Source organism: Trichomycterus rosablanca, chromosome 22, assembly GCF_030014385.1.
Source record: "Trichomycterus rosablanca isolate fTriRos1 chromosome 22, fTriRos1.hap1, whole genome shotgun sequence".
NCBI lineage: Eukaryota > Metazoa > Chordata > Actinopteri > Siluriformes > Trichomycteridae > Trichomycterus > Trichomycterus rosablanca.
In genome coordinates, this window is record NC_086009.1 from 8,800,310 (window position 1) to 8,825,052 (window position 24,743).

A 24,743-nucleotide genomic window follows, 5' to 3' on the forward strand; every position below is an offset into this window, starting at 1 on the left:
ACCTCACTCACTCACTCACTGAGGCTGAGAAATCCTCTCTGCTTTGGCTGATTGCACTGACTGCCGTTCATTGATTACAGTTAGTGTTTGTTGTTTAAATGAGCGAGCACACTGTGTTCCTCTTTATTCCCACTGACAGCAGCTTGTTCTCCAGACACTTTTAAGAGCCTCTCTTAATCCCTATCAGAGCTTCAGTCTTACACACACTATAAGCAGGACATAGAGTGGTTCAGTTCTGAATTGTTCTGGAACAGCCACCCAGTCATGTTTTCCAACTCATGATTGCTTTATGCTAACATACAAATGGTTTCAGTACTGTCATGTAGATAAATAGATCGTGTGGGTGACTATAGAGCAGCTCGGAATAGTTACTTTCTAACATCCGAAGCGTTGGGATTCTGAGCTCTTCGAGTTAGCTACCGGTCAGCTGGGTGCCCCCTACAAGGCACAATTGGCAGTGCCTGCAGCAGACAAATTCAGCCATTAGTCTGCTGAGTGGGAAAGGACCAGACTAAAAAAAGAGGGTGAGGTCCTTGACACTGTGTAAAGACCCTGGTTAGTAGCCTGAGGCACCTGTACAAAAATGAAGGAATGTGGAAATCAGCGTGTGACCCTCCATGCGCAAGACTGGCTTCAAGCATGACTCCACTGAAGTATGGGCAGATAAGAAGGGGTCGTGGACTGCCACGTCATGGAATGGGGAAAAAATAAGAGTAAAAAGTCTATCGTAAATACTATTATAAAAAAGATTCCCTTTCACCTTGGGGCTGTGGCTTCCGTCTCCGTCTCTACCATAAAGGCGTGATTTGTGGAGTGCTGCCTGGATAGTTGATCTTCTGATAGGTTCTCCCATCTCCACAAGGATATGCTGGAGCTCTGTCAGAGTGACCCTCGGGTTCCTGCTCACCTCCCTGGCCAAGGCCCGTCTTCCCCCATCGCTCAGTTTGGCCGGGCGGTCAGGTCTAGGAAGATCTTTGGTGGTTCCAGACTTCTTCCTTTTACGAATGATGGTGGTCACTGTGCTGTTTGGGACCTGTAAAGCTGCAGCAATTTTTCTGTACCCTTCTCCAGATCTATGCCTTGACACAGTCCTGTTTCTGAGCTCTGCAGATGATTCCTTTGACCCCATGGATTGGAGTTCGCTCTGATATGCACTGTCAACTGTGGGACCTTATATAGGCAGGTGTTGGCAATCCCCAATCATGTCCAATCTATTGAATTGACCACAGGTGGACTCTAATTCAATTGTAGAAACATCTCAAGCAGTATCAGTGAAAACAAAATGCACCTCAGCTCACTTGTGGGCTATTTTTGTAGGATTTTGTGACAAAAACTCAATGAGTCTGTAATGTAATAAAACGTGGAGAAGGTACAAGGGGTGTGCAGACTTTCTGGCTTGACTGTATTTAGCCTAGTCAGCTGTTACATAACCTGAATAAAAATCATGATCATGCTTATTAAATCAATAACTTATAAAATAAGAACATAAATCTGATGAGGCTTTACGTATGCAGACATCCCAAGTCTCCCGGAAGTTCCGGGAGTCTCCCGCATATACACAGCGGCTCCCTGATGCCCGCAGGTCAGATAAAATCTCCCGGAATCTAGAACGAGCGGCCAAGAGCAACGCACACACGCGCACGCAGGCGACACAGACTTTATTCCCCGATCGCGTATTAAATCCGTTTGATATACAATCTAGCGCACTGTGTAGGGAACATAAATCAATTGTCTAATATACTGTCTAGTGCACTATGTAGGGAACATAAATCCGTTATCTGATATACAATTTAGTGCACTATGTAGGGAACATAATTAATTATGTAATACACTATCTAGTGCACTATGTAAGGAACATAAAATCATCTAGTTATATTTTCTAGTGCACTATGTAGTGAACATGAATGCGTTATCTAATACACTATCTAGTGCACTATGTAGGGAACATAAATCCGTTATCTGATATACAATTTAGTGCACTATGTAGGGAACATAATTAATTATGTAATACACTATCTAGTGCACTATGTAAGGAACATAAAATCATCTAGTTATATTTTCTAATGCACTATGTAGTGAACATGAATGCGTTATCTAATACACTATCTAGTGCACTATGTAGGGAACAGAAATCCGTGATCTGATATACAATGTAGTGCACTATGTAGGGAATATAATTAATTATGTAATACACTATCTAGTGCACTATGTAAGGAACATAAAATCATCTAGTTATATTTTCTAGTGCACTATGTAGTGAACATGAATGCGTTATCTAATACACTATCTAGTGCACTATGTAGGGAACATAAATCCGTTATCTGATATACAATTTAGTGCACTATGTAGGGAACATAATTAATTATGTAATACACTATCTAGTGCACTATGTAAGGAACATAAAATCATCTAGTTATATTTTCTAGTGCACTATGTAGTGAACATGAATGCGTTATCTAATACACTATCTAGTGCACTATGTAGGGAACATAAATCCGTGATCTGATATACAATCTAGTGCACTGTGTAGGGAACATAAACCAACTGTCTAATTCACTATCTAGTGCACTACATAGGGAACATAAATTCATATCTAAAGTACTATCTAGTGCACTATGTAGGGAACATAAATCTGTTATCTTATATACAATTTAGTGCACTATGTAGGGAACCTAAATCCGTTAACTAATACGCTACCTAAAGCATTATGTAAGAAACATAAGTCTATTATCTAGTACACTATCTAGTGCACTAAGTAAGGAACATAAATTCTTTTCTAATATACAATCTAGTGCACTATGTAGGGAACATAAATCTATTATCTTTCACACTATCTAGTGCACTATGTTTGTGACGCGAACAGTTAGCTTAGTAGCTCAGTTAGCAGCTCCTAAAAGTTCTGTTATCACCCATATCCTTTGGTGTGTGCGAGAGGTTTTTTAGCCTTTTTTGGGTTTTTTTTGGGGGGGGGGGGGGGGGGGGGCTTGGGGGCTCGAGGTCCGGGTCCGGGGGTACCTCCCTGAAATGAGTTTTTGCAACTTGGGATGTCTGGGTATGTATTATCAGGGGTTATTTTTTCACATCATTAAAACTGTCTGTTTTTGATGTTGTGTTTTATTAACATCGAATTCCATCAATTACTGAAAACTAGCCAAGCTGAACGGTTTCCCTTTATGATAACATAATATATTTTATTCACAGGAGTTTACCATGTTTCCACACACCAGAAACCTCCATCCTCCCACACAGTGCATTTAAACAGGCCTTGCTTTAGCTTCGGCCTTCTGAAAAATGTGCAGCACTGTGCCAAAGTTGCCATGGAAATAGGGTTCAAAGTAAGAGAATGCCATCAGCTTAAGTGTGCGCCAGCCTCTCGTCATTATTATTCACAAAGCATTCAGGGAAAATTGTGATATTGCATTTATACAGAGATTACCATACTTTATAAACATTTCTATGGTTCTCATAAATGAGCTTGATGATTCTCAAACTGTGGTAGGAACATCACTGGTGGCACTTCGCATAATAACAGGCCAGCCGAGGTGTTTGAATTAACAATCATTTGGCATTTTGGTGTTTCCTGTGTAGTGCACAGTATGCAAACAGATCTTTTAGTTTGAGCCCCTAACATGTTAACTTGTCAGCTAACTAACATCCAGAGTTGTTTGTTTGTTTATTAGGATTTTAACGTCATGTTTTACACTTTTGGTTACATTCATGACAGAAAACGGTAGTTACTCATTACACAAGGTTACATAGAACACAGTCATGGACCATTTCGTGTCTCCAATTCACCTCACTTGCACGTCTTTGGACTGTGGGAGGAAACTGGAGCACCCGGAGCAAAGCCACGCGGACATGGGGAGAACATGCAAACTCCACACAGAAAGGACCCAGACCGCCCCACCTGGGGATCGAACCCAGGACCTTCTTGCTGTGAGGCGACAGTGCTACCCACTGAGCCACCGTGCCGCCCTAGCAAGTCACCTGGGAGGATGGCAGCATTGGCCAGACAGACACCTGCACTGGGTGGATATTTCAATAAATAAACAGTTACCTTTTAACAAGACTAACAAATGCATTTATGGTCAGATAATCTTTCAATTCAGTGTTTAGCCCTAAACAATAATAATAAGAAATAAAATAGTCCATCATTAGAGCTTTACAGAATGCTCCACTATCACAGCGTTGACAATAACCTCTATCTTAGTACGCGCATTTAAGAATGTTTACGCTGTTTCAGAATCAGAGAAAGGTTTTTTAACAAGGCAGACATGCTGTGATTGTGGTGTGAAATGCAAAAACTGCCTCTGCAGCAGTAACAACATCTTTTGTGTTACCCAGCAGAGAAGGGGACTCGAGTCTGCGTTTTGAGTCCGAGTTGCACGTAAGTCGCACACACAGCGACTCCACACTCTTGTGGACAACAAGAGTCGCTAGCGTCAGCATGTGTTAACATTAGTTACGTGTGACAAGTTCACTTCATTTGAAGATTTTCGTTACCTTTGGATTAGAATCTCACTTAAAATGGTGGAATACCCTACGTAGTGCACTTCACAGGAACAACTGGGGTGAATGGAACGCTCCTACAGAATTGGCGCTAATAGTTGGAAGACCGCTTTCTGAACCAATCAGACCTTCTGATTCAAATATTTAGTAAGAAATGCTGTTATTTGCATTTATTCAGTTTGCGTCACACAGATGATGTGTCAATGAAACGCTTGATTGGCTTTCTAACGAGTTTGTGTTTTACTTCACAACCGGGAAAAGTTTGGAGGTTTTTAATTATAAGCATTTACATTTATAAAATAATGGATTATATTCCTAATGAGACACACATGGTTATAAATATAATAGCATCTGAAAGAACATAAGCTAAGGTAAGCAGTGGTTATGATTTTTTTTGCTGTGTTTTGGATTTTGGCCACTGTGCCGTTTTAGATCTTGTGCTTTTGTTTTGCAATGAGAACAAAACGTATCAGTTTAAGCTTTTAACTGGTACCTTCTTGTTATGGAAATTACGTTTATTTGCACAATGACTAGGAAAGTAAAGGCACTAAGTAAAACTGCAAAATACAGTCGCTAATCTGTTGTTTTTTATCTGAACTTGCATATTATTTGTTTATTTCTATGCTACATTTCCAATATATGTTTTGTGTATATTATATTGACTTGTGACTCGACTCGGACTCTAGCCTAAAGACTCGTGACTCGACTCAGACTCTAGCCTAATGACTCCTGACTCGACTCAGACTCTAGCCTAAAGACTCGTGACTGGACTCGGACTCTAGCCTAAAGACTCGTGACTGGACTCGGACTCTAGCCTAAAGACTCGTGATTGGACTCGGACTCTAGCCTAAAGACTCATGACTGGACTCGGACTCTAGCCTAAAGACTCGTGATTGGACTCGGACTCTAGCCTAAAGACTCGTGATTGGACTCGGACTCTAGCCTAAAGACTCGTGACTCGACTCAGACTCTAGCCTAAAGACTCGTGATTGGACTCGGACTCTAGCCTAAAGACTCGTGATTGGACTCGGACTCTAGCCTAAAGACTCGTGACTGGACTCGGACTCTAGCCTAAAGACACGTGATTGGACTCGGACTCTAGCCTAAAGACTCGTGATTGGACTCGGACTCTAGCCTAAAGACTCGTGACTGGACTCGGACTCTAGCCTAAAGACTCGTGATTGGACTCGGACTCTAGCCTAAAGACTCGTGACTGGACTCGGACTCTAGCCTAAAGACTCGTGACTGGACTCGGACTCTAGCCTAAAGACTCGTGATTGGACTCGGACTCTAGCCTAAAGACTCGTGACTGGACTCGGACTTGTGACTGGACTCGGACTCTAGCCTAAAGACTCCTGACTCAACTCGGACTCTAGCCTAAAGACTCGTGACTTGACTCGGACTCTAGTCCAAAGACTCGTGACTTGACTCGGACTGTAGTCCAAAGACTCGTGGGAGAAAGGCGAAATCAGTGGAAAAAAAACAAACACACAAAGAATATTGCACGCAGACTACAAAAGCCGAATCCTGGACATTTTTGGTGATTTGGAAATCTCGACCGCATGCATTTTTTAGGTCCTAAAAAGAGGACACATCCGGGAAAAAGAGGACGTATGGTCACCCTAAAATACTACATTTACATCTGTAATTTCTGTTAATAAAAAATGTTAATAAATGTGATTTGATCTAATATTTGGAAGAGAGCACACTAGCAGGTTAGCTTGGCTGCTTAGCTAACTTGCTTGCTTCAGCAAAGAAATCCCCTCAGTATGAGGTGTGTGTGTGTGTGTGTGTGTGGTAAATCATTGAAATGTTGTCTTTTGTTTGCTTTAATGTTTATATTCACCAGCACAATGTTTGCGCGCAATAAGAAGAATTAAAAACATAGTATTGTGTGTGTAATAGTGCTTGTGTAACTTTAGTGTAGCAAGAAAATAGACCTGAGCAGGATTCGAATTCTGGGCGGAGGAATCTTAAAGCTGTGCTTTACCCAGTGAGCGCTACCGATGGAAATGTTACTTTGAGATCGTTCCGCCTGTATGGCTGCACAGTGCACACAAATGATAAAGATTATCAAAAAATATTATTTAAATTGTAAAAATGATCAAGCACTCGCACTAAAAACAATATGGATAATATAAACAAAATAAGCGATCAGAACGCTGGGAAATCCTGACCACGCTGATCTAATATACATATTAACCTCTCCTAACTGAACGTGAACAGCCCCCGAATCATCTTGACAACACTGCTCACGTTCAAAACTAATTTATTTCATTTTTCTTTAAACGCTAACTTTTTAAATGACTATTTCTTTCTCTCTTTTATACAGCCCTCTCAATGAGTATCAAAGACTAAGCACTACGTTGTTAGGAACGCGCTTTAATATAGTGCTTAGCCCAGGTGTTGCGATTACTCTTTGATGAGCGCGGTGGCTTATGGGAAATGTAGTTACTTTAAACTACAGCGCCCCGCTGAGCGGTTACTATTTCCCACAGAAGCCCGTTATAAATCAGGGAAGCATGTTGCTAACACGCATGTTAAGTGTGAAAACATGAATATTTAAGTACGTTTTGTTATTTAAATTGCATTGTATGGCCAAAAGTATGTGGACAATTTACTGTGAGCTTGAATATCCTATGCCAAAACCACAGGTTTTTAAATGTGCTTGTCCTGTCATGCTAGGACAAGAAAGGGCCTTAAACATACTTTTTCATCATTCATAATTTTTATTGAATATTATCACCTTTAAAATGTCTTTTGACTTTCTACTTCTAAATAAAGCACCAAATATGTATTTCTACCCATGAACAATTATGTTCAATATTATTAGGGGGAAAAAGTATCCTTGTTCCATTCAGGTTCTCATTAGGGTTGCCAACCGTCCCGTAAAATACAGAATCGTTCCTTATTTGGAAACTATTGAACTGATACGGGACGCGCTTTGTTCTGTATTTTTATCAGTGGGAGAGAAATGCTGCAGATTAGACTAAAATAGGGCCATATGTATGAAACAGAAGGAAACTGCTGCTACCATGGGAATTAGAAAGTGTTTGGTTATTATTTTAAGTAGTGTTCACTTTTAGTCTTAGTAACGCCGTGTGTGCACAGGCATATCAGCACAACAACCTGATTATTACTCCGCTGTTTGAGTAGCGCAGTGGGCAGAGCGCATCGCGCATATCCCCCCCCACCCCACCCCACCCCACCACACCCCAGGTTCAAATCCGGCTTAAGGCAAAACTAAAGTTACACAAGCAGGGCCGGCGCTTTACACCACTGCATCTGACGCTTTGCATTGCGCTTGGCGATGTACGGCTTGGATGCAGCTGCTCGGCCATGGAAACCCATTCCATGAAGCTCTCTACGCACTGTTCTTGAGCTAATCTGAAGGCCATATGAAGTTTGGAGGTCTGTAGCAACTGACTCTGTAGAAAGTTGCCGACCCCTGCGCACTATGCGCCTCAGCATCAGCTGACCCGCTCTGTCATTTTACGTGGCCTACCACTTCGTGGCCGAGTTGCTGTCGTTCCCAATCGCTTCCACTTTGTTATAATACCACTGACAGTTGACTGTTGAATATTTCGTAGCGAGGAAATTTCAAATCAAATCAAGGTTTATTTGTCACATACATAGTCATACACAGCACAACTGGCAGTGAAATGCTTTTGTGACTTAAATATAATTTTAAAATAAAAGTAATTTAAAGTGAACCAAGTGTGCAAAAGTTGTGCAAGAACTTTACATAATATCGATCTATTATTGTGCAACATAATGCAATAAGAGTGTGAATATCGTACACAAATACAAATCCATATACATAAATTTCACGAATGGACTTGTTGCACAGGTGGCATCCTATCACGGTACCACGCTAGAATTCACGGAGCTCCTGAGAGCGACCCATTCTTTCACAAATGTTTGTAGAAGCAGTCTGCACGCCTAGGTGCTTGGTTTTATACACCTGCGACCTTGAAAGTAATTTGAACACCTGAATTCAATTATTTGGATGGGTGAGTGAATACAATATAGTGTATATCTTTTTCTCTTTGGCATGGAGAACACAACAGAATGGGTTAATTGGACATATATGAAGGGCCCTTAATGCTAAGGTGTACATATGCATTTGCAGTAACATACACTATATGGGCAAAAGTATTGGTCCACCTACACATTACACATATAGGAGCTTTATAATATCCCATTCTAAATCAAATGGCCTCACTTTGAACCTCTAACAGCTCTTAGTTTTCTGGGAGAACCTTCTACAACATCTGTTTCAGTAGGAATTTTTGCCCATTCATCCAGAAGAGCATTTGTGAGGTCAGACCCTGATATTTGAGGGAGTTTTGTCATAATTGCAACAAAATGCAAAAGGGAAAATACAGTAGTATTCAAAGGTGGTCTACAAATCGTATTTTGAAAAGTCTTTGTGGAGAGAAGGAACAGTCTGTGGTTTCAGACTTACATACCTAGCTTGCAATTCCAGTCAGTGATGTCCCATTTTATTTGATTTTATCAGCCAATCTGTGTCCCAAATGGTTGCAGTAATAAAAAGCTTCCTGTAGGACCTATAGCTTTTTAATGCCAGTGATATTGAATGTGGGTGTCCACAAACTTTAGCAATACTGTAAATGTTATGTGACTATTTGCTTGAACATTGGATACACTTCCACACAGGGCAAAACCTATGTCGCATCAAAGTGCCATTGTGAGAACAGATGGGATGCTTTAGTTCACCTTTGACCTCAAGCTTGCACATCCCATATGAGAGTCCCTGAGCTACATTAGTCTAAGTACAGAGCTCCATCACTCATTCATCTCCTCCAACACCATGACATCTAGGTCAGCAGTCCACACTCGTCCTAACCAAGTGATGATCAATGCTCATAGGTCCTACTACAGAGCCAACCCTAAAGCTAATAATGATCAGCTTTGTAATGGAAATCATGACGAACTGGTTGGGGAAAATTGAGTAGAGTGCACTTTCCTGATTAATGAGATTGGGCTTTGTCTCATGGGGGTTGTGATCCCCCTGGACTTGAACATTTGGGACATTAATATCGCTGATCAGATGGCACTGTCGGTTTTTTTGTCATTCGTTCAGGAAACGTTTGCTAGACACCAGCTTTTGGTCCACTGGGGCCTTTTGCCAGGGGTCTTGCCCCTGTCTAGTCTTCGTTTGGTATGTTCCCTGGTCTTGTCAGACACACCATTGATCCATATGGCCAAACAGTTCCAGTTTTTATGCATCACTCCATAGAACTGTACCCCAGAACTTTCCAAGTCACTACAAGCAGCTCTCAGCCTTGGAACACCCCATGGTGGCTCCCAAAATAGGTCACAGATATAATTTTCACATGACTTTTTGACTTCCAGCCAGTTTATTGACTTTTAAAAAAGTATGTAGACAGAGTTCAGGTATTTTAGCCACACCCATTGTTAACAGTTGTATACAACAGTAATACACTGATCAGCCATAACATTAAAACCACCTCCTTGTTTCTACACTCACTGTCCATTTCATCAGCTCCACTTACCATATAGAAGCACTTTGTAGTTCTACAATTACTGACTGTAGTCCATCTGTTTCTCTGCATGCTTTGTTAGCCCCATTTCATGCTGTTTTTCAATGGTCAGGACCACCACAGAGTAGGTATTATTTAGGTGGTGGATCATTCTCAGCACTGCAGTGACACTGACATGGTGGTGGTGTGTTAGTGTGTGTTGTGCTGGTATGAGTGGATCAGACACAGCAATGCTGATGGAGTTTTTAAACACCTCACTGTCACTGCTGGACTGAGAATAGTCCACCAACCAAAAATATATCCAGCCAACAGCGCCTCATGGGCAGCGTCCTGTGACCACTGATGAAGGTCTAGAAGATGACCAACTCAAACAGCAGCAATAGATAAACGATCGTCTCTGACTTTACATTTACAAGGTGGAGCAACTAGGTAGAGTGTCTAATACAGTGGACAGTAAGTGGACACTCCAGCAGCGCTGCTGTGTCTGATCCACTCATACCAGCTCAACACACACTAACACACCACCACCATGTCAGTGTCACTGCAGTGCTGAGAATGATCCACCACCCAAATAATACCTACCCTGTAGTGGTCCTGGGAGAGTCCTGACCATTGAAGAACAGCATGAAAGGGGGCTAACAAATTATGCAGGGCAACAGATGGACTACAGTCTACAAAGTGCTTCTATATGGTAAGTGGAGCTGATAAAATGGACAGTGAGTGTAGAAACAAGGAGGTGTTAAATTGGACTAATTACAAAATCTGGGAATAATAGTCAGGAAATGTTTGCTAGACACCAGCTTCTGGTCCACTGGGGCCTTTTGCCAGACAGGGCAATGCCAGCTCCTGTTGCAAACAGAAAAGCTTTGTTCAGCTGCAGAAAAGGAAAGGGCCTGAGAACTGAGGCATGAGGAACTTTTCTAACCCCAGTGAATCTTTTTTTTTTTTTACATCACGGATGCTGAGCACAGCAATTTTAATTCCTTTGTTTCTGGAAGCACCAAACAGAGATGATAGCAGGAAATGTTATGGGTTGGGTATGATGTATTAGAGAATACAAACAAGTCTTTTTCTATTCTAAATGACTAATGTGCTTCTATCTCTGTGGCAACAGTCCTGTATCATCATGACTGTGACCTTATCTGAAGGGATGTCCATGAAGAAATGGTTTGGTGTGTCCAGTGGGCTGTAGAGTGCCCTAACCTTAACCTGATTGCAAACCTCTCATATTCGTGTCAGACCTCACTGCTCTTTTGACTAAATGAATACAGATTTCCTCAGACAGTCTTTTGGTAAGCCTTGTATAAATGTAAGTGGGGGAGGGTAACTTCAGATTAATACGCGCTAGTGTGGAATGGGTTGTCCAACAAGCTTATGGTCAGACGTCTACATACTTTTGGCCATTGATGTCATTTTTAAGCCTGTAAAATTTTATTCAATACCAATACAGTGCTGGTATACACCACTCCTTTGCTATTGGGACAGTAATAGTCTAGTGGGTATTCTCTTCTAATCCTACATCATTTTCTTTGTTCATTTGCTGTATGTCAACTGATTAGATTTTACTTTAAGTAAAGACTACGAGTTAAAAATCCTTATTTTCTTTGACTGAAACAACTCTTACCTCAGAACAGCTCAGCACACGAGTTGAATAGATAAGTGTCAGTGCTACAGCCGACTAAATAAATGCACGAGTTTGATGGAGAAATTTAGAGATGAAAAGAGAGTGAGAGAGGAAGCAAAGGACTGTGAAAATGGACCAGGCTGTCTGAGCAAATCAGCAGCTAGCTTTCTCATTGCTAATCCAAACTGACATCTCAGATTCACAAAGACACAGCTTCTCTTCCTGCTGGACCAAATTCACCATTGCATTTTACAAGTTCACTTTCATAACTGTAAGGCCATAATGATGCATTTTAGGAGTTATGTTATGTAACAAATGAAGGGAAAAATGACCCTTACCCTAACCCTAACCCTAACCCTGCAGTGGTTATAACTGTATATTTTTTATTCTTATTTTTAGAAAGAAATGTACTCCAAACATCAATTAGAAACCTATTTTGGCATGCAGTTTTTTGAGTCGAGGCTTAATGTTATTCCAAATTAATTACAAGGATGGCTCATCTCTAAATGGAAGACTATAAATTACCAGGTACAACATGCTAACACCTCTTAAGTCACTAAGTGACTATCAGAACCAGCATTAACGTCTTCAGCAATTTGAGCTACAGTAGCTCGTCTGTTGGACGCCTTCGCTCCCCACGTGCATCAATAAACCTTGGCCGCCCATGACCCTGTCGCCGGTTCACCACTGTTCCTTTCATGGACCACTTTTGATAGATACTGACCACTGCAGACCGGGAACACCCCACAAGAGCTGCAGTTTTGGAGATGCTCTGATCCAGTCATCTAGCCATCACAATTTGGCCCATCGTTCCTGCTTCTAACACATCAAGTTTGAGGATAAAATGTCCACTTGCTGCCTAATATATCCCACCCAGTGTTACTCACTTCACCTGTCAGTGGTCATAATGTTATGCCTGGTCGGTGTATATTATATATTATTATATAATAAGCATATATGTTTGTGTCCTTGTGTTGTAGGTTCAAGCAGTCAGCCGTGGGTCCAGCTCCAGAGGAAAGCCATCGGTCCCAGCTCCAACATCTCATACAATACACTCTCTGCCATGCTCACCTCCACAAGAAGCCAGTACGAGCTAGGTGGCTTTCCTTATCCGCTGGGTATAGAGAACAACACAGCAGGTGGGCTAAAATCTTCTGTTGCTATTAATATTACTAATGTCTGACAGAATGATTAGGCTTATTTTAAAGCTAATTTTTTACAAGGGCAAAAGTTGTCCTGATACCCAGGCTGACCCCTCTACAATTATTGCAAAGTGACAGGCTTAGTCACTTTGCAAAAAACTGTGTGAGCGAAGTCAAACAATTCCAAGAAATTTAGATATTTCACCATATACAGTCCATAAAATTATTAAAAGATTCATTTACATTTTTGACATTTAGCAGACGCCTTTATCCAAAGCGACTTATATACATATACTTATATACATATATACATATAGTTACATTATACAGTCCGAGCAATTGAGGGTTAAAGGCCTTGCTCAAGGGCCCAACAGCAGCAACCTGGCAGTGGTGAGGCTCGAACCAGTGACCTTCTGCTTAGTCCTGTACCCTTAACAATAGGCTACAGCTTGCCCAAAATACACTAATTACAAGGTGAGACTAAATTATGTGAACACCTTCTATTTCTTTCTATCTGCTTGTCCCCAGGTTCGAACAGTAGCTGGCTAGAGCTGACCGCCCTGGCTGCGGTGTGTGCGACCCTCACTGAGCCGAATGGCACTGAATTGCAGCTCTCAGGGCCCGTCCATGTATCTGTCCCACTTCCCTCTGACGTACCGCTCAAATCTGCCACCAGTGTGCCCATCTGGAGGTTTGATGACAGAGCAGGTAAATAGTGATACATTATGTTTTATTTAATAGACCAGTTTTGGATATACACCGATCAGCCGTAACATTTCAGCCACCGTCTTGTTTCTACACTCACTGTCCATTTTATCAGCTCCACTTACCATATAGAAGCACTTTGTAGTTCTACAATTACTGACAGTAGTCCATCTGTTTCTCTGCATGCTTTGTTGACCTAATTTCTCAGTGGTGCAACTAAAAAAAAATCGGAGGTCGCACCGGTGCGACCAGCCGTTCGAGGGAAAAAAAAAGTCTTAGCGACTCTGAAAGTCTCCCTGTGGTTCAACAACAGACACACATCAGGCCCATATCGTGAAAAAAAGTGTAACTTGGAGTACTAAAAGTACCACACAGGGACACTAAATTTCTCTCCGTTATTACTGGTTATAAGTGCTCTGTACTGGTTATAAGAGCTCTGTTCTGGTTGTAAGTGCTCTGTACTGCCCAAATTCATCGGTCATTGTTTTAGTACAATAAGTCACGTTAAGCTTTATCTTTCACGTTAAGCGTTGTTCGTACTGTCTAGAGCACTTTTACCGCCTTATATCACACAGTTCATCGCTTTGAAAATATAAAAATTTAATCAGATGAACTTTTAAAAAATGAAAGAACAGCGCAATAGCAGTTTCGCAGCCTCTACGCTGTGACACGCCTACAGATGACGTCACAATCTGTGCTGATTGCTTATGCAAATAGTCAGACGAGGCCGAGATGATAATCAAGTTTAACTTTGCCTACAATATTGCAAAAGAAGAACGTCCCTTCACTAAGTTCAAGTCCGAAATAATTCTTCAGAAGAAAAATGGCTTGAACGTAAACGACATACAGCACTTTAGGCACCAACACTTTTTCAGTAAGTTACCTTTCTTGTAGAATTGTGCTTCAAATAAAGAACTTTATGTTGACCAGATTGTTAGTTAATCAATTACAAGTCAATATTGCCTATATGGACAGCGATAAAAAAAAAAAAAAAAAGTGAACCTGTAAAACTGCGGTGTTAAATTCGATGCGGTCGAAAATTTGGGTGCACCTAACTTTTGTTCTGGTGCACCTAAGAAAAAAAGTTAGGCGCACCAGTGCAACCAGTGCAAGAGGTTAGTCTGGAGCCCTGCAGATGTAAAGTTGCTGCTGTTTGAGTTGGTCATCTTCTAGACCTTCACCAGTGGTCACAGGACGCTGCCCAGGGGGCGCTCTTGGCTGGATATACTTTTGATTGGTGGACTATTCTCAGTCCAGCAGTGACCGTGAGGTGTTTAAAAACTCCATCAGCATTGCAGTGTCTGATCCACTCATACCAGCACAACACACACTGCACTGCAGTGCTGCGGTCATCCACCACCCAAATAATACTACTCTGTTGTGGTCCTGTGGGGGTCCTGACCATTGAAGAACAGCATGTAAGTGGGCTAACAAAGCATGCAGAGAAACAGATGGACTACAGTCAGTAATTGTAGAACTACAAAGTGCTTATATATGGTAAGTGGAGCTGATAAAATGGACAGTGAGTGTAGAAGAAACAAAGAGGTGGTTTTAATGTTATGGCTGATCGGTGTATACTACTACTTAAAATTTAGTAATTAGTACTAATGTAATGTGATCTTTCAGTGAAATAATGCACAGAATATAAAGTAGACACCACATTTTATACCAAAGCACCTGGTACGTTGCCCTGGAATCTAAAAATATATGTTTCAATAAGGAGGGTGTGTCTTTATGTCTGGAGTCTATATGACTGATTCAGTCTCTGTTGTCCTAAAGAGCAAACATGAGTCAGGTTGAGGATTTTCACAAAGGAAGATCACTGAGCACATGGTGGAATCAGATTTCAGCACTGAACACAACAGTACGTCACGCACACTGGGCAGGCATCTGGGTATTACAGTAGTTTATTTATTTAAGATAAAATAGGGTAGCTTTTTATTATCGTTGCATTGTTACAGCAGTGGGAATGGCAGGAGTATAAAAGCATACAAATATACAGTATATATATATATATATATATATATATATATATATATATATATACAGTGTATCACAAAAGTGAGTACACCCCTCACATTTCTGCAGATATTTAAGTATATCTTTTCATGGGACAACACTGACAAAATGATACTTTGACACAATGAAAAGTAGTCTGTGTGCAGCTTATATAACAGTGTAAATTTATTCTTTCCTCAAAATAACTCAATATACAGCCATTAATGTCTAAACCACCGGCAACAAAAGTGAGTACACCCCTTAGTGAAAGTTCCTGAAGTGTCAATATTTTGTGTGGCCACCATTATTTCCCAGAACTGCCTTAACTCTCCTGGGCATGGAGTTTACCAGAGCTTCACAGGTTGCCACTGGAATGCTTTTCCACTCCTCCATGACGACATCACGGAGCTGGCGGATATTCGAGACTTTGCGCTCCTCCACCTTCCGCTTGAGGATGCCCCAAAGATGTTCTATTGGGTTTAGGTCTGGAGACATGCTTGGCCAGTCCATCACCTTTACCCTCAGCCTCTTCAATAAAGCAGTGGTTGTCTTAGAGGTGTGTTTGGGGTCATTATCATGCTGGAACACTGCCCTGCGACCCAGTTTCCGGAGGGAGGGGATCATGCTCTGCTTCAGTATTTCACAGTACATATTGTTCATGTGTCCCTCAATGAAATGTAACTCCCCAACACCTGCTGCACTCATGCAGCCCCAGACCATGGCATTCCCACCACCATGCTTGACTGTAGGCATGACACACTTATCTTTGTACTCCTCACCTGATTGCCGCCACACATGCTTGAGACCATCTGAACCAAACAAATGAATCTTGGTCTCATCAGACCATAGGACATGGTTCCAGTAATCCATGTCCTTTGTTGACATGTCTTCAGCAAACTGTTTGCGGGCTTTCTTGTGTAGAGACTTCAGAAGAGGCTTCCTTCTGGGGTGACAGCCATGCAGACCAATTTGATGTAGTGTGCGGCGTATGGTCTGAGCACTGACAGGCTGACCCCCCACCTTTTCAATCTCTGCAGCAATGCTGTAAGCACTCCTGCGCCTATCTTTCAAAGACAGCAGTTGGATGTGACGCTGAGCACGTGCACTCAGCTTCTTTGGACGACCAACGCGAGGTCTTTTCTGAGTGGACCCTGCTCTTTTAAAACGCTGGATGATTTTGGCCACTGTGCTGCAGCTCAGTTTCAGGGTGTTGGCAATCTTTTTGTAGCCTTGGCCATCTTCATGTAGCACAACAATTCGTCTTTTAAGATCCTCAGAGAGTTCTTTGCCATGAGGTGCCATGTTGGAACTTTCAGTGACCAGTATGAGAGAGTGTGAGAGCTGTACTACTAAATTGAACACACCTGCTCCCTATGCACACCTGAGACCTAGTAAGACTAACAAATCACATGACATTTTGGAGGGAAAATGACAAGCAGTGCTCAATTTGGACATTTAGGGGTGTAGTCTCTTAGGGGTGTACTCACTTTTGTTGCCGGTGGTTTAGACATTAATGGCTGTATATTGAGTTATTTTGAGGGAAGAATAAATTTACACTGTTATATAAGCTGCACACAGACTACTTTTCATTGTGTCAAAGTGTCATTTTGTCAGTGTTGTCCCATGAAAAGATATACTTAAATATCTGCAGAAATGTGAGGGGTGTACTCACTTTTGTGATACACTGTATATAAAGAAATAATGTAAATAGAATTAATCCGTGTCAGACCCCCCAAACCACCCCCTTAGCTAACCTTTCTAATGTCTTAAATGCTCTTTTTTGTTATAAATACAAGTATATTTTCCCTTAATCTTAAATTATAGAATAGACACTCCTGTAATAAACAATAATAAACAACAATACACAGTAGTACTGTACTGTACATAAACACACACCACATTTCAGTACAGTACGGGTGCTGTACCACACACCATAATAAATTTCCTTCTTTTTATATAAAATGTATCTACCAGAAACAACAATAACTCTCATATTTCTCTATTATTTCCTTCTTTATTTTAATAGTGTTGTATTTTGTAGGTGTAATTGCACGAAAGAAAGAATACTTTACTCAGCGACTTCCTTCTTCTCTCTCACTCACTGTCCCCTCTGTCTGATACACTGTGACACTTACTGGCAGGAGTAATTATACAACACAACAAATAGTGCTTTCTTCATTTTCTCACCACTGCGCCTCCTCTGCACGTTCTTCGGGGAAATTTTAATATTGAATTTCACAAAATTTAAAGAAAACACCAAAAACAACACCGTCCGCTGTCTGAATGTTCGCTCACTGTATATATAGAGAGAGAGAGAGGCGGTCGGAGTCAACTTGTTCGTGACGTCACGTCTTTCACGAATTTCTGTTCATAATCCGAAATTTGTTCATACGTTAAGTTGAAAAAGATCGTTCGTAACCCAAAATGTTTGTATGGTAAACCGTTCGTAACTCAAGGGTCTACTGTATACAGTATGTGTACATATATATATGTATATATATATATATATATATATATATATATATATATATATATATATATATATATATATATATATATATATATAAAATAGGAAGTATAAAAATATGCCGGTTGCCAGGTATTGCACAGATATTATATTTGGGACAGCCTGAGAACCACCAACTAGAGAATAGTCCACCAACCAAAAATATATCCAGCCAACAGTGTCCTGTGACCACTGATGAAGGTCTAGAAGATGACCAACTCAAACAGCAGCAATAGATGAGCTAATGTCTCTGACTTTACATCTGCAAGGTGGACCAACTAGGTATTAGAGTATATTAGAGTGGACAGTGTGGAAACTCCAGCAGCGCTGCTGTGTCTGATCCACTCATACCAGCACGACACACACTGACACACCACCACCATGTCAGTGTCACTGCAGTGCTGAGAATGATCCACCATCTAAATAATACCTGCTCTGTAGTGGTCTTGGAGGAGTCCTGACCATTAAAGAACAGAGTAAAATGTAGAGAAACAGATGGACTACAGTCAGTATGTGTAGAACTACAAAGTGCTCGTAGATGGTAAGTGGAGCTGATAAATTGGACAGTGAGTGTAGAAACAAGCAGGTGGTTTTAATGTTATGGCTGATCAGTGTATGTGTAGATATCTGGCTGGCAGATAGGCTAGCGTAATAGTTCATTACTGAACCGGTTTGATTCTATACTGGCAGAGAAGACACATGTTTTGTCATATGTTTCATGATTGTTGACATTTGCGTGATAAATGCTGCACAGTCAGTGGTGATTCAACAAAGAAAAGCCTGTTGCGTCTTTCTATTTTTTTGGTATCTTTTTTTAGACATAGCGTGACATAATCTCTCCTTTATTGAGCTCTGATTGTTCAAACCACTTCATAGAGACTGGATTATTATGGTCTCTGACTCTTCAACTTGTACCAGCTTGCCGAAAGTGGAACTGGAAGTTCTACCTGTACTCTGTCTTATAGCGTCTCCAAATATTATCGAATGCATTATTGTAGATGTTGTACATATGCCTGGTGATTATTATTATATTTAAACATTATTCTAATTCATAATTAGTGTGTTGATTTGTTTTGATTGTATGAGAGGCATGATGGCATGGGTTCATAGCCTGTAATAACAATAAGTGGCTTGCTCAGTTAAAGCTTATGGTGACAGTCTGAGAAACAATCTGGTCCTGAGAATAATCTCTTCTTATCCTGTTATCCCTAACAGCTTTAGAGTGGTTGGTTATGAGAGACGTGGAAGAATCTACAGACCTTCTACAGAAGGGATGTCCAAACTTTTCTTGTTGGGGTTCTGATGGAGTAAAAAATATGCAAACACAGGCTACAGACTCTTTTGTAATAAAACAAATATAATAGGCCTACTTGGTTACTAACAATTACACATCCTTTTTATTTGAGTGACTAATTGTTTATCTTTGACAGTGTTGTGTAAATTAAAGATTTGGCCATTTTTACTCAAGGGGAAGATTAGCCTACTTCTTTAAATTAAACGTACACGCTTTCCTCTGGCCGCAAATGGTGTGCGGGACATAGTTTGGACATCCTTGTTTTACAGCAAAGGTGTCAATGCAAAACGGCTCTTTTCAATTTCACCTATGAAACATTTTTGGATAAAATAGGAATGCATATATGCGTAAAATCCTACAGAGCCCCTTAGGGGTCACTAATGAGAAAAAATATGCAAAGAGCGAGATCTGTACCCACGGTTTAGTAATCTGTACTCTCAGTTTATAAACTGTACCCACGGATTTGTAAAGAACATGCAAACTGGCCGCTCAGGTGGCGCAGCGGTAAAGTTTCTAGATGCATCGTATCGAAACTCAGCTCTGCCTTTCCGACTGGGTTGGGCGGCAGTATGAACAACGTTTGGCTGTTGTTCAGGGGCTTAGAGGTAGAGTCGGATCATAGGTCCTCATGACTGGTACGACTGCGGCCCCTGCTGGTTGACTGACGGCGCCTGCACAGGGCTGAGGAATGACATTGAGGGGGGTGTGACCCTCCGTGCGCAGTGTCTGTCAGGGTATGAACTCGGCTCGTGCAGGTGAAAAATGCAGGCCGTACTGATTGCGTGCCGGAGGGGGCGCAAGTCAGTTGAGTGGCATCCTCAGTCAGCGGCAAAAGGGTCGAATCAGTATAGAGGACACAATCAGGGTAATCGGACACGATTAGAATGGGGATAAAAGTTGGGGGATAAAAGTTGGGGGAAAAAAGAACATGCAAACTTTACACAGAAAGGACCCAGACCGCCCCACCTAGGGATCGAACACAGGACCTTCTTGCTGTGAGGCGACAGTGCTACCCACTTAGCCACCGTGCCACCCATACGTGACCTTCGTAAGCCTTGTTGATGATGACAGTACGATTTACAAAACTACAAAACCACGAGCACTGTTTTGCTAAGTTGTGGGTACAGTTTAAAAATTTGTGGGTACAATTTTGCTAAATTGTGGGTACATTTAACAAATCCATGGGTACAGTTTATAAACTGAGAGTACGGATTACTAAACCGTGGGTAAAAGTTTTGCTCTTCACACATTTTTTCTTGTTAGTGACCCCTAAGACTTCCCACAGACTTCAAGGTTGTGGTTTGTAATTGACTGTCCATATAGTACAAATCCTTTATTTCTTTATTTCTTTATTTAGTTAAATGGTTTATAATTTTTAGTATTGTTTACCAAGTGTTTTCGAGTGGTGGCCAGTATAAACCTGACCAGGAGGAGCAGTTCTTGAGTGAAAAATGAATGAATGAAAGATGTCTTACATAAAGGCTTTAGTGAAGCAGACTTTTGAAAGAATGGACATGAATATTTAGCATGTGCGGGTGGTCTGAATGTACTGGGCTTTACATAAGGAGAAGGACTGAAGCAACCATGTGTTGTGGGTGTATTTACAGTCCTATTGTTAATGGTGTGGTCTCTCTTCAAGGCCACTTTCTTTTAGCCAGTGCTGAGCTTAGACTTGTGGGTGGAGGAGGTGCAAGGAAACCCCCTGCTTCACCAACAGAGCACAGATTTAAGGGCATACATCACACCCTAGTGGCTGGATTTGAGCTTCGGCTGTGTTCTAATTTACATACTGCTCAGTACATGCTGTGTATTACAGATTTACAGTAACATATCAGTGTAAATATGAAATACTTGTTTAAATATATTCTAAATAAAGACCTGAATTACCTTAAACATTATGGTTTGATCCCAAATAGTGTTTAGATTTACTGGAACGTTTACATTTATTAACATGTGGTTTGGTGTTTCACAGGTCTGTGGGTCAAAAGTGGTGTCGGCCACATCAGAAAAGAAGGCTCTCATCTGACCTGGAGTTTTGTCGCTCCACACTTGGGGTACTGGCTGGCAGCTTTTCCTTTAGCTACAGGTAAGCATTTACTTATATATTTTCATTAGTATAAAAGATGTATTTTACACTCTACTGGTACCTAGGGTTGGGCGGTATTGCCGATTTTCATACCGTCATACCGTCTTCAGAAAATACCGCGGTATACGGTATTACCGGGGGGAAGGGGGGGCGTCTCTCTGTTAGTAATGGGTCGTTTGCGAGCGATCCGATTCTATTGAACGGCTCTTTCAAATGAACCGAGTCGCATCTCTGGGAGCCGCTATATACATGTTTTCATTTTTGCGCCATTCTTATCGGCTGTAATGCACCCATTGTGCTTCACATCAGTACGGGGAATTAATCAGTCATAATAAAAGCTGTTTATTGTTGGAATTCAAATCCGAAACACTTTTAGTATCGCGAAGAGTGAGCGCGACACACACACACACACACACACACAGAGAGATAATATCATATTGTATAAACTTGCACAAGTGTGTTTTTTTTGCAAGTTCGGGCTCGTCAGTGAATGTAACCGTATTCGGTACACAGAGATATTATATTGACATGCCAGCGCGTTGTGCCACCCCATTCCCATGGTTTTGAATGGCAAGATGCTAACTGTTAGCTTAGCAAGCAAAACCCGATGGAATCGCTGTCTAAGTAGCGCGTTCGAATAACCTGCCTTATAATAAGTCATTGACTTATTAGAATCCTCTCTACTGAGGCAGCTGCCTATGTAGGCAGTAAGACAGCAAGGCAGCTCACTAGGTGTTTGAACACTCCCCACGTAGAGAGCTCCCTAGCTTTTGTGTTATCATCTCAAAAAGTGAGCACCCCCACAACCAATCAGTGAGCTCCAACCACCTACAACTCCCGCCCCTCCCTTATTGTGGATGCGCGCAGGTCTTAAAGTCTCCGTTTTCAAGGTAGACCTTAAGAAGAAATTTGGCGCTTGGCGTATTTTTAAAATACCGTCAACATTTTTAAATACCGTCAACATTTTTAAATACCGCGGTATACCGCAATACCGTCATACCGCCCAACCCTACTGGTACCATTAGAATACTGTATCGAGCCTCATGCTTGATAAATCCTGATGCTAGATGTTCATAATCCTTTCTAAGACAGACATTCTACCCAGTGGGCAGTGGTAGCTCAGCAGTTAAGGTTCTGGACTAGTATTTATAAGGTTGCTGGGTCAAGTCACACCATTGCTGCCGCTTAACCCTCTTTTGCATATATACATTTACAGATGTACAGTACAACTAATTATTTATTTCCATATCCTATTTTGTTTTGGAACCTGGGGTCAGAGCACAAGGTCAGCCATTGTACGGCACACCTGGAGCAGACAGGGTTAAGGGCCTTGCTCAAGGACCCAACAGTGGCTGTATGGCAGAGCTGGGATTCAAACTCTCAACCTTTCAGTTCAAAGCCAGTATGTACATGAGTATGTACACTGATTATCCATAACATTAAAACCACCTCCTTGTTTCTACACTCACTGTCCATTTTATCAGCTCCACTTACCATATAGAAGCACTTTGTAGTTCTACAATTACTGACTGTAGTCCATCTGTTTCTCCACATACTTTTTTAACCTGCTTTCACCCTGTTCTTCAATGGTCAGGACCCCCACAGGACCACCACAGAGCAGGTATTATTTAGGTGGTGGATCATTCTCAGCACTGCAGTGACACTGACATGGTGGTGGTGTGTTAGTGTGTGTTGTGCTGGTATGAGTGGATCAGACACAGCAATGCTGCTGGAGTTTTTAAATACCGTGTCCACTCACTGTCCACTCTATTAGACACTCCTACCTAGTTGGTCCACCTTGTAGATGTAAAGTCAGAGACGATCGCTCATCTATTGCTGCTGTTTGAGTCGGCCATCTTATAGACCTTCATCAGTGGTCACAGGACGCTGTATACGGGGTGCTGTTGGCTGGATTTTTTTGGTTGGTGGACTATTCTCAGTCCAGCAGTGACAGTGAGGTGCAGCACTGCTGTGTCTGATCCATTCATACCAGCACAACACACACTAACACACCACCACCATGTCAGTGTCACCGCAGTGCTGAGAATGATCCAACACCTAAATAATACCTGCTCTGTAGTGGTCCTGTGGAGGTCCTGACCATTAAAGAACAGCATTAAAGAAGGATAACAAAGCATGCAGAGACACAGATGGACTACAGTCAGTAATTGTAGAACTACAAAGTGCTTCTATATGGTAAGTGGAGCTGATAAAATGGACAGTGAGAGTAGAAACAAAGGGGTGGTTTTAATGTTATGGCTGATCAGTGTATATATGACAAATAAAGGCATTCTATGCATTCTGTCAGCAAGTGTGCATAAAACAAGTGATGGAAAGGTTTAAAGAACCATAAAAATGGCTGTTTATTATTTAATACTCAGACACAAAAGCTATCAAGCCAATCTACTGCTTGAATATGAGAGGATAAGATCACATCTGTATTTTTAGACACACTTGTAGATTTAGACATTTGTATCTGTGTTCCAGGCACGTTGCTGAACCTGTCCGGTCTTAGGGACATCACCACATACCACACCATTTTCCTCCTGACCATCCTGGGCTTCCTGGCTCTCCTGGTTCTAATCCTGCTCTGCTTGCTGCTTTATTACTGCAGGTATCAGTGTTCCAACTGCTCATGCTGATCAAACTGAAGTCCTGTACTAGTCGTTCTTGCTGTACGACTAGTAATTTATCCAGTACAGCCACTGGGTATACGGGTCTTATTTGATTGCAGACAGTTTGAACCCGAGATATTTCAGGTTTTGTCTGCTCAACTTCATTTCATGTGTGGATATACATCCATTCCTGCATTTCAGGCCTGCAATACATTCCAAAAAAAGTTGGGACGGGGGCAATTTAGGGCTAGTAATGAAGTTAAAAAACTAAATAATGATGTGATTCCAAACAGGTGATCGTAATCATGGTTTGGTACAAAAGCATCTTTGATGAGCAAAGATGATCAGAGGATCTCCAGTTTGTCCACAAATGCGTAGGAAAATGATTGAAATGTTTAAAAACAATGTACCTCAAAAAAAGATTGGAAGGGATTTGCATATTTCTCCCTCTACAGTGCATAATATTATTAAACGAGTCAAGGAATCTGGAGGAATTTCAGTGCGTAAAGGCCAAGGGTGCAAGCTTAAGCTGAACGCCTGTGATCTTCGATCCCTCAGACGGCACTGCATCAAGAACCGCCACTCAACAATAGCTGATATAACCACATGGGCAAGGAAGCACTACAATACAGAGTTACATGCACAAATGCCACTTAAAACTTTACTGTGCGAAAAAGAAGCCTTTTGTTAACCATGTCCAGAAGCGGCGTCAACTTCTCTGGGCTCGGGGGCATCT

General features: G+C 41.4%; 1 protein-coding gene across 2 annotated transcripts in view; it reads left to right on the forward strand.

The window, feature by feature from the left end:
* Positions 1 to 24,743, forward strand: part of fam171a2a (family with sequence similarity 171 member A2a) — a 66,434-nt gene that overhangs the window by 38,741 nt on the left and 2,950 nt on the right. For both annotated transcript variants that reach the window (XM_063018577.1, XM_063018578.1), the window contains 4 exons: positions 12,642 to 12,800; positions 13,332 to 13,511; positions 21,279 to 21,392; positions 23,880 to 24,006. In XM_063018577.1, the coding sequence (XP_062874647.1) occupies positions 12,642 to 12,800; positions 13,332 to 13,511; positions 21,279 to 21,392; positions 23,880 to 24,006 (580 nt within the window). The remainder of the gene's footprint in view (positions 1 to 12,641; positions 12,801 to 13,331; positions 13,512 to 21,278; positions 21,393 to 23,879; positions 24,007 to 24,743) is intronic.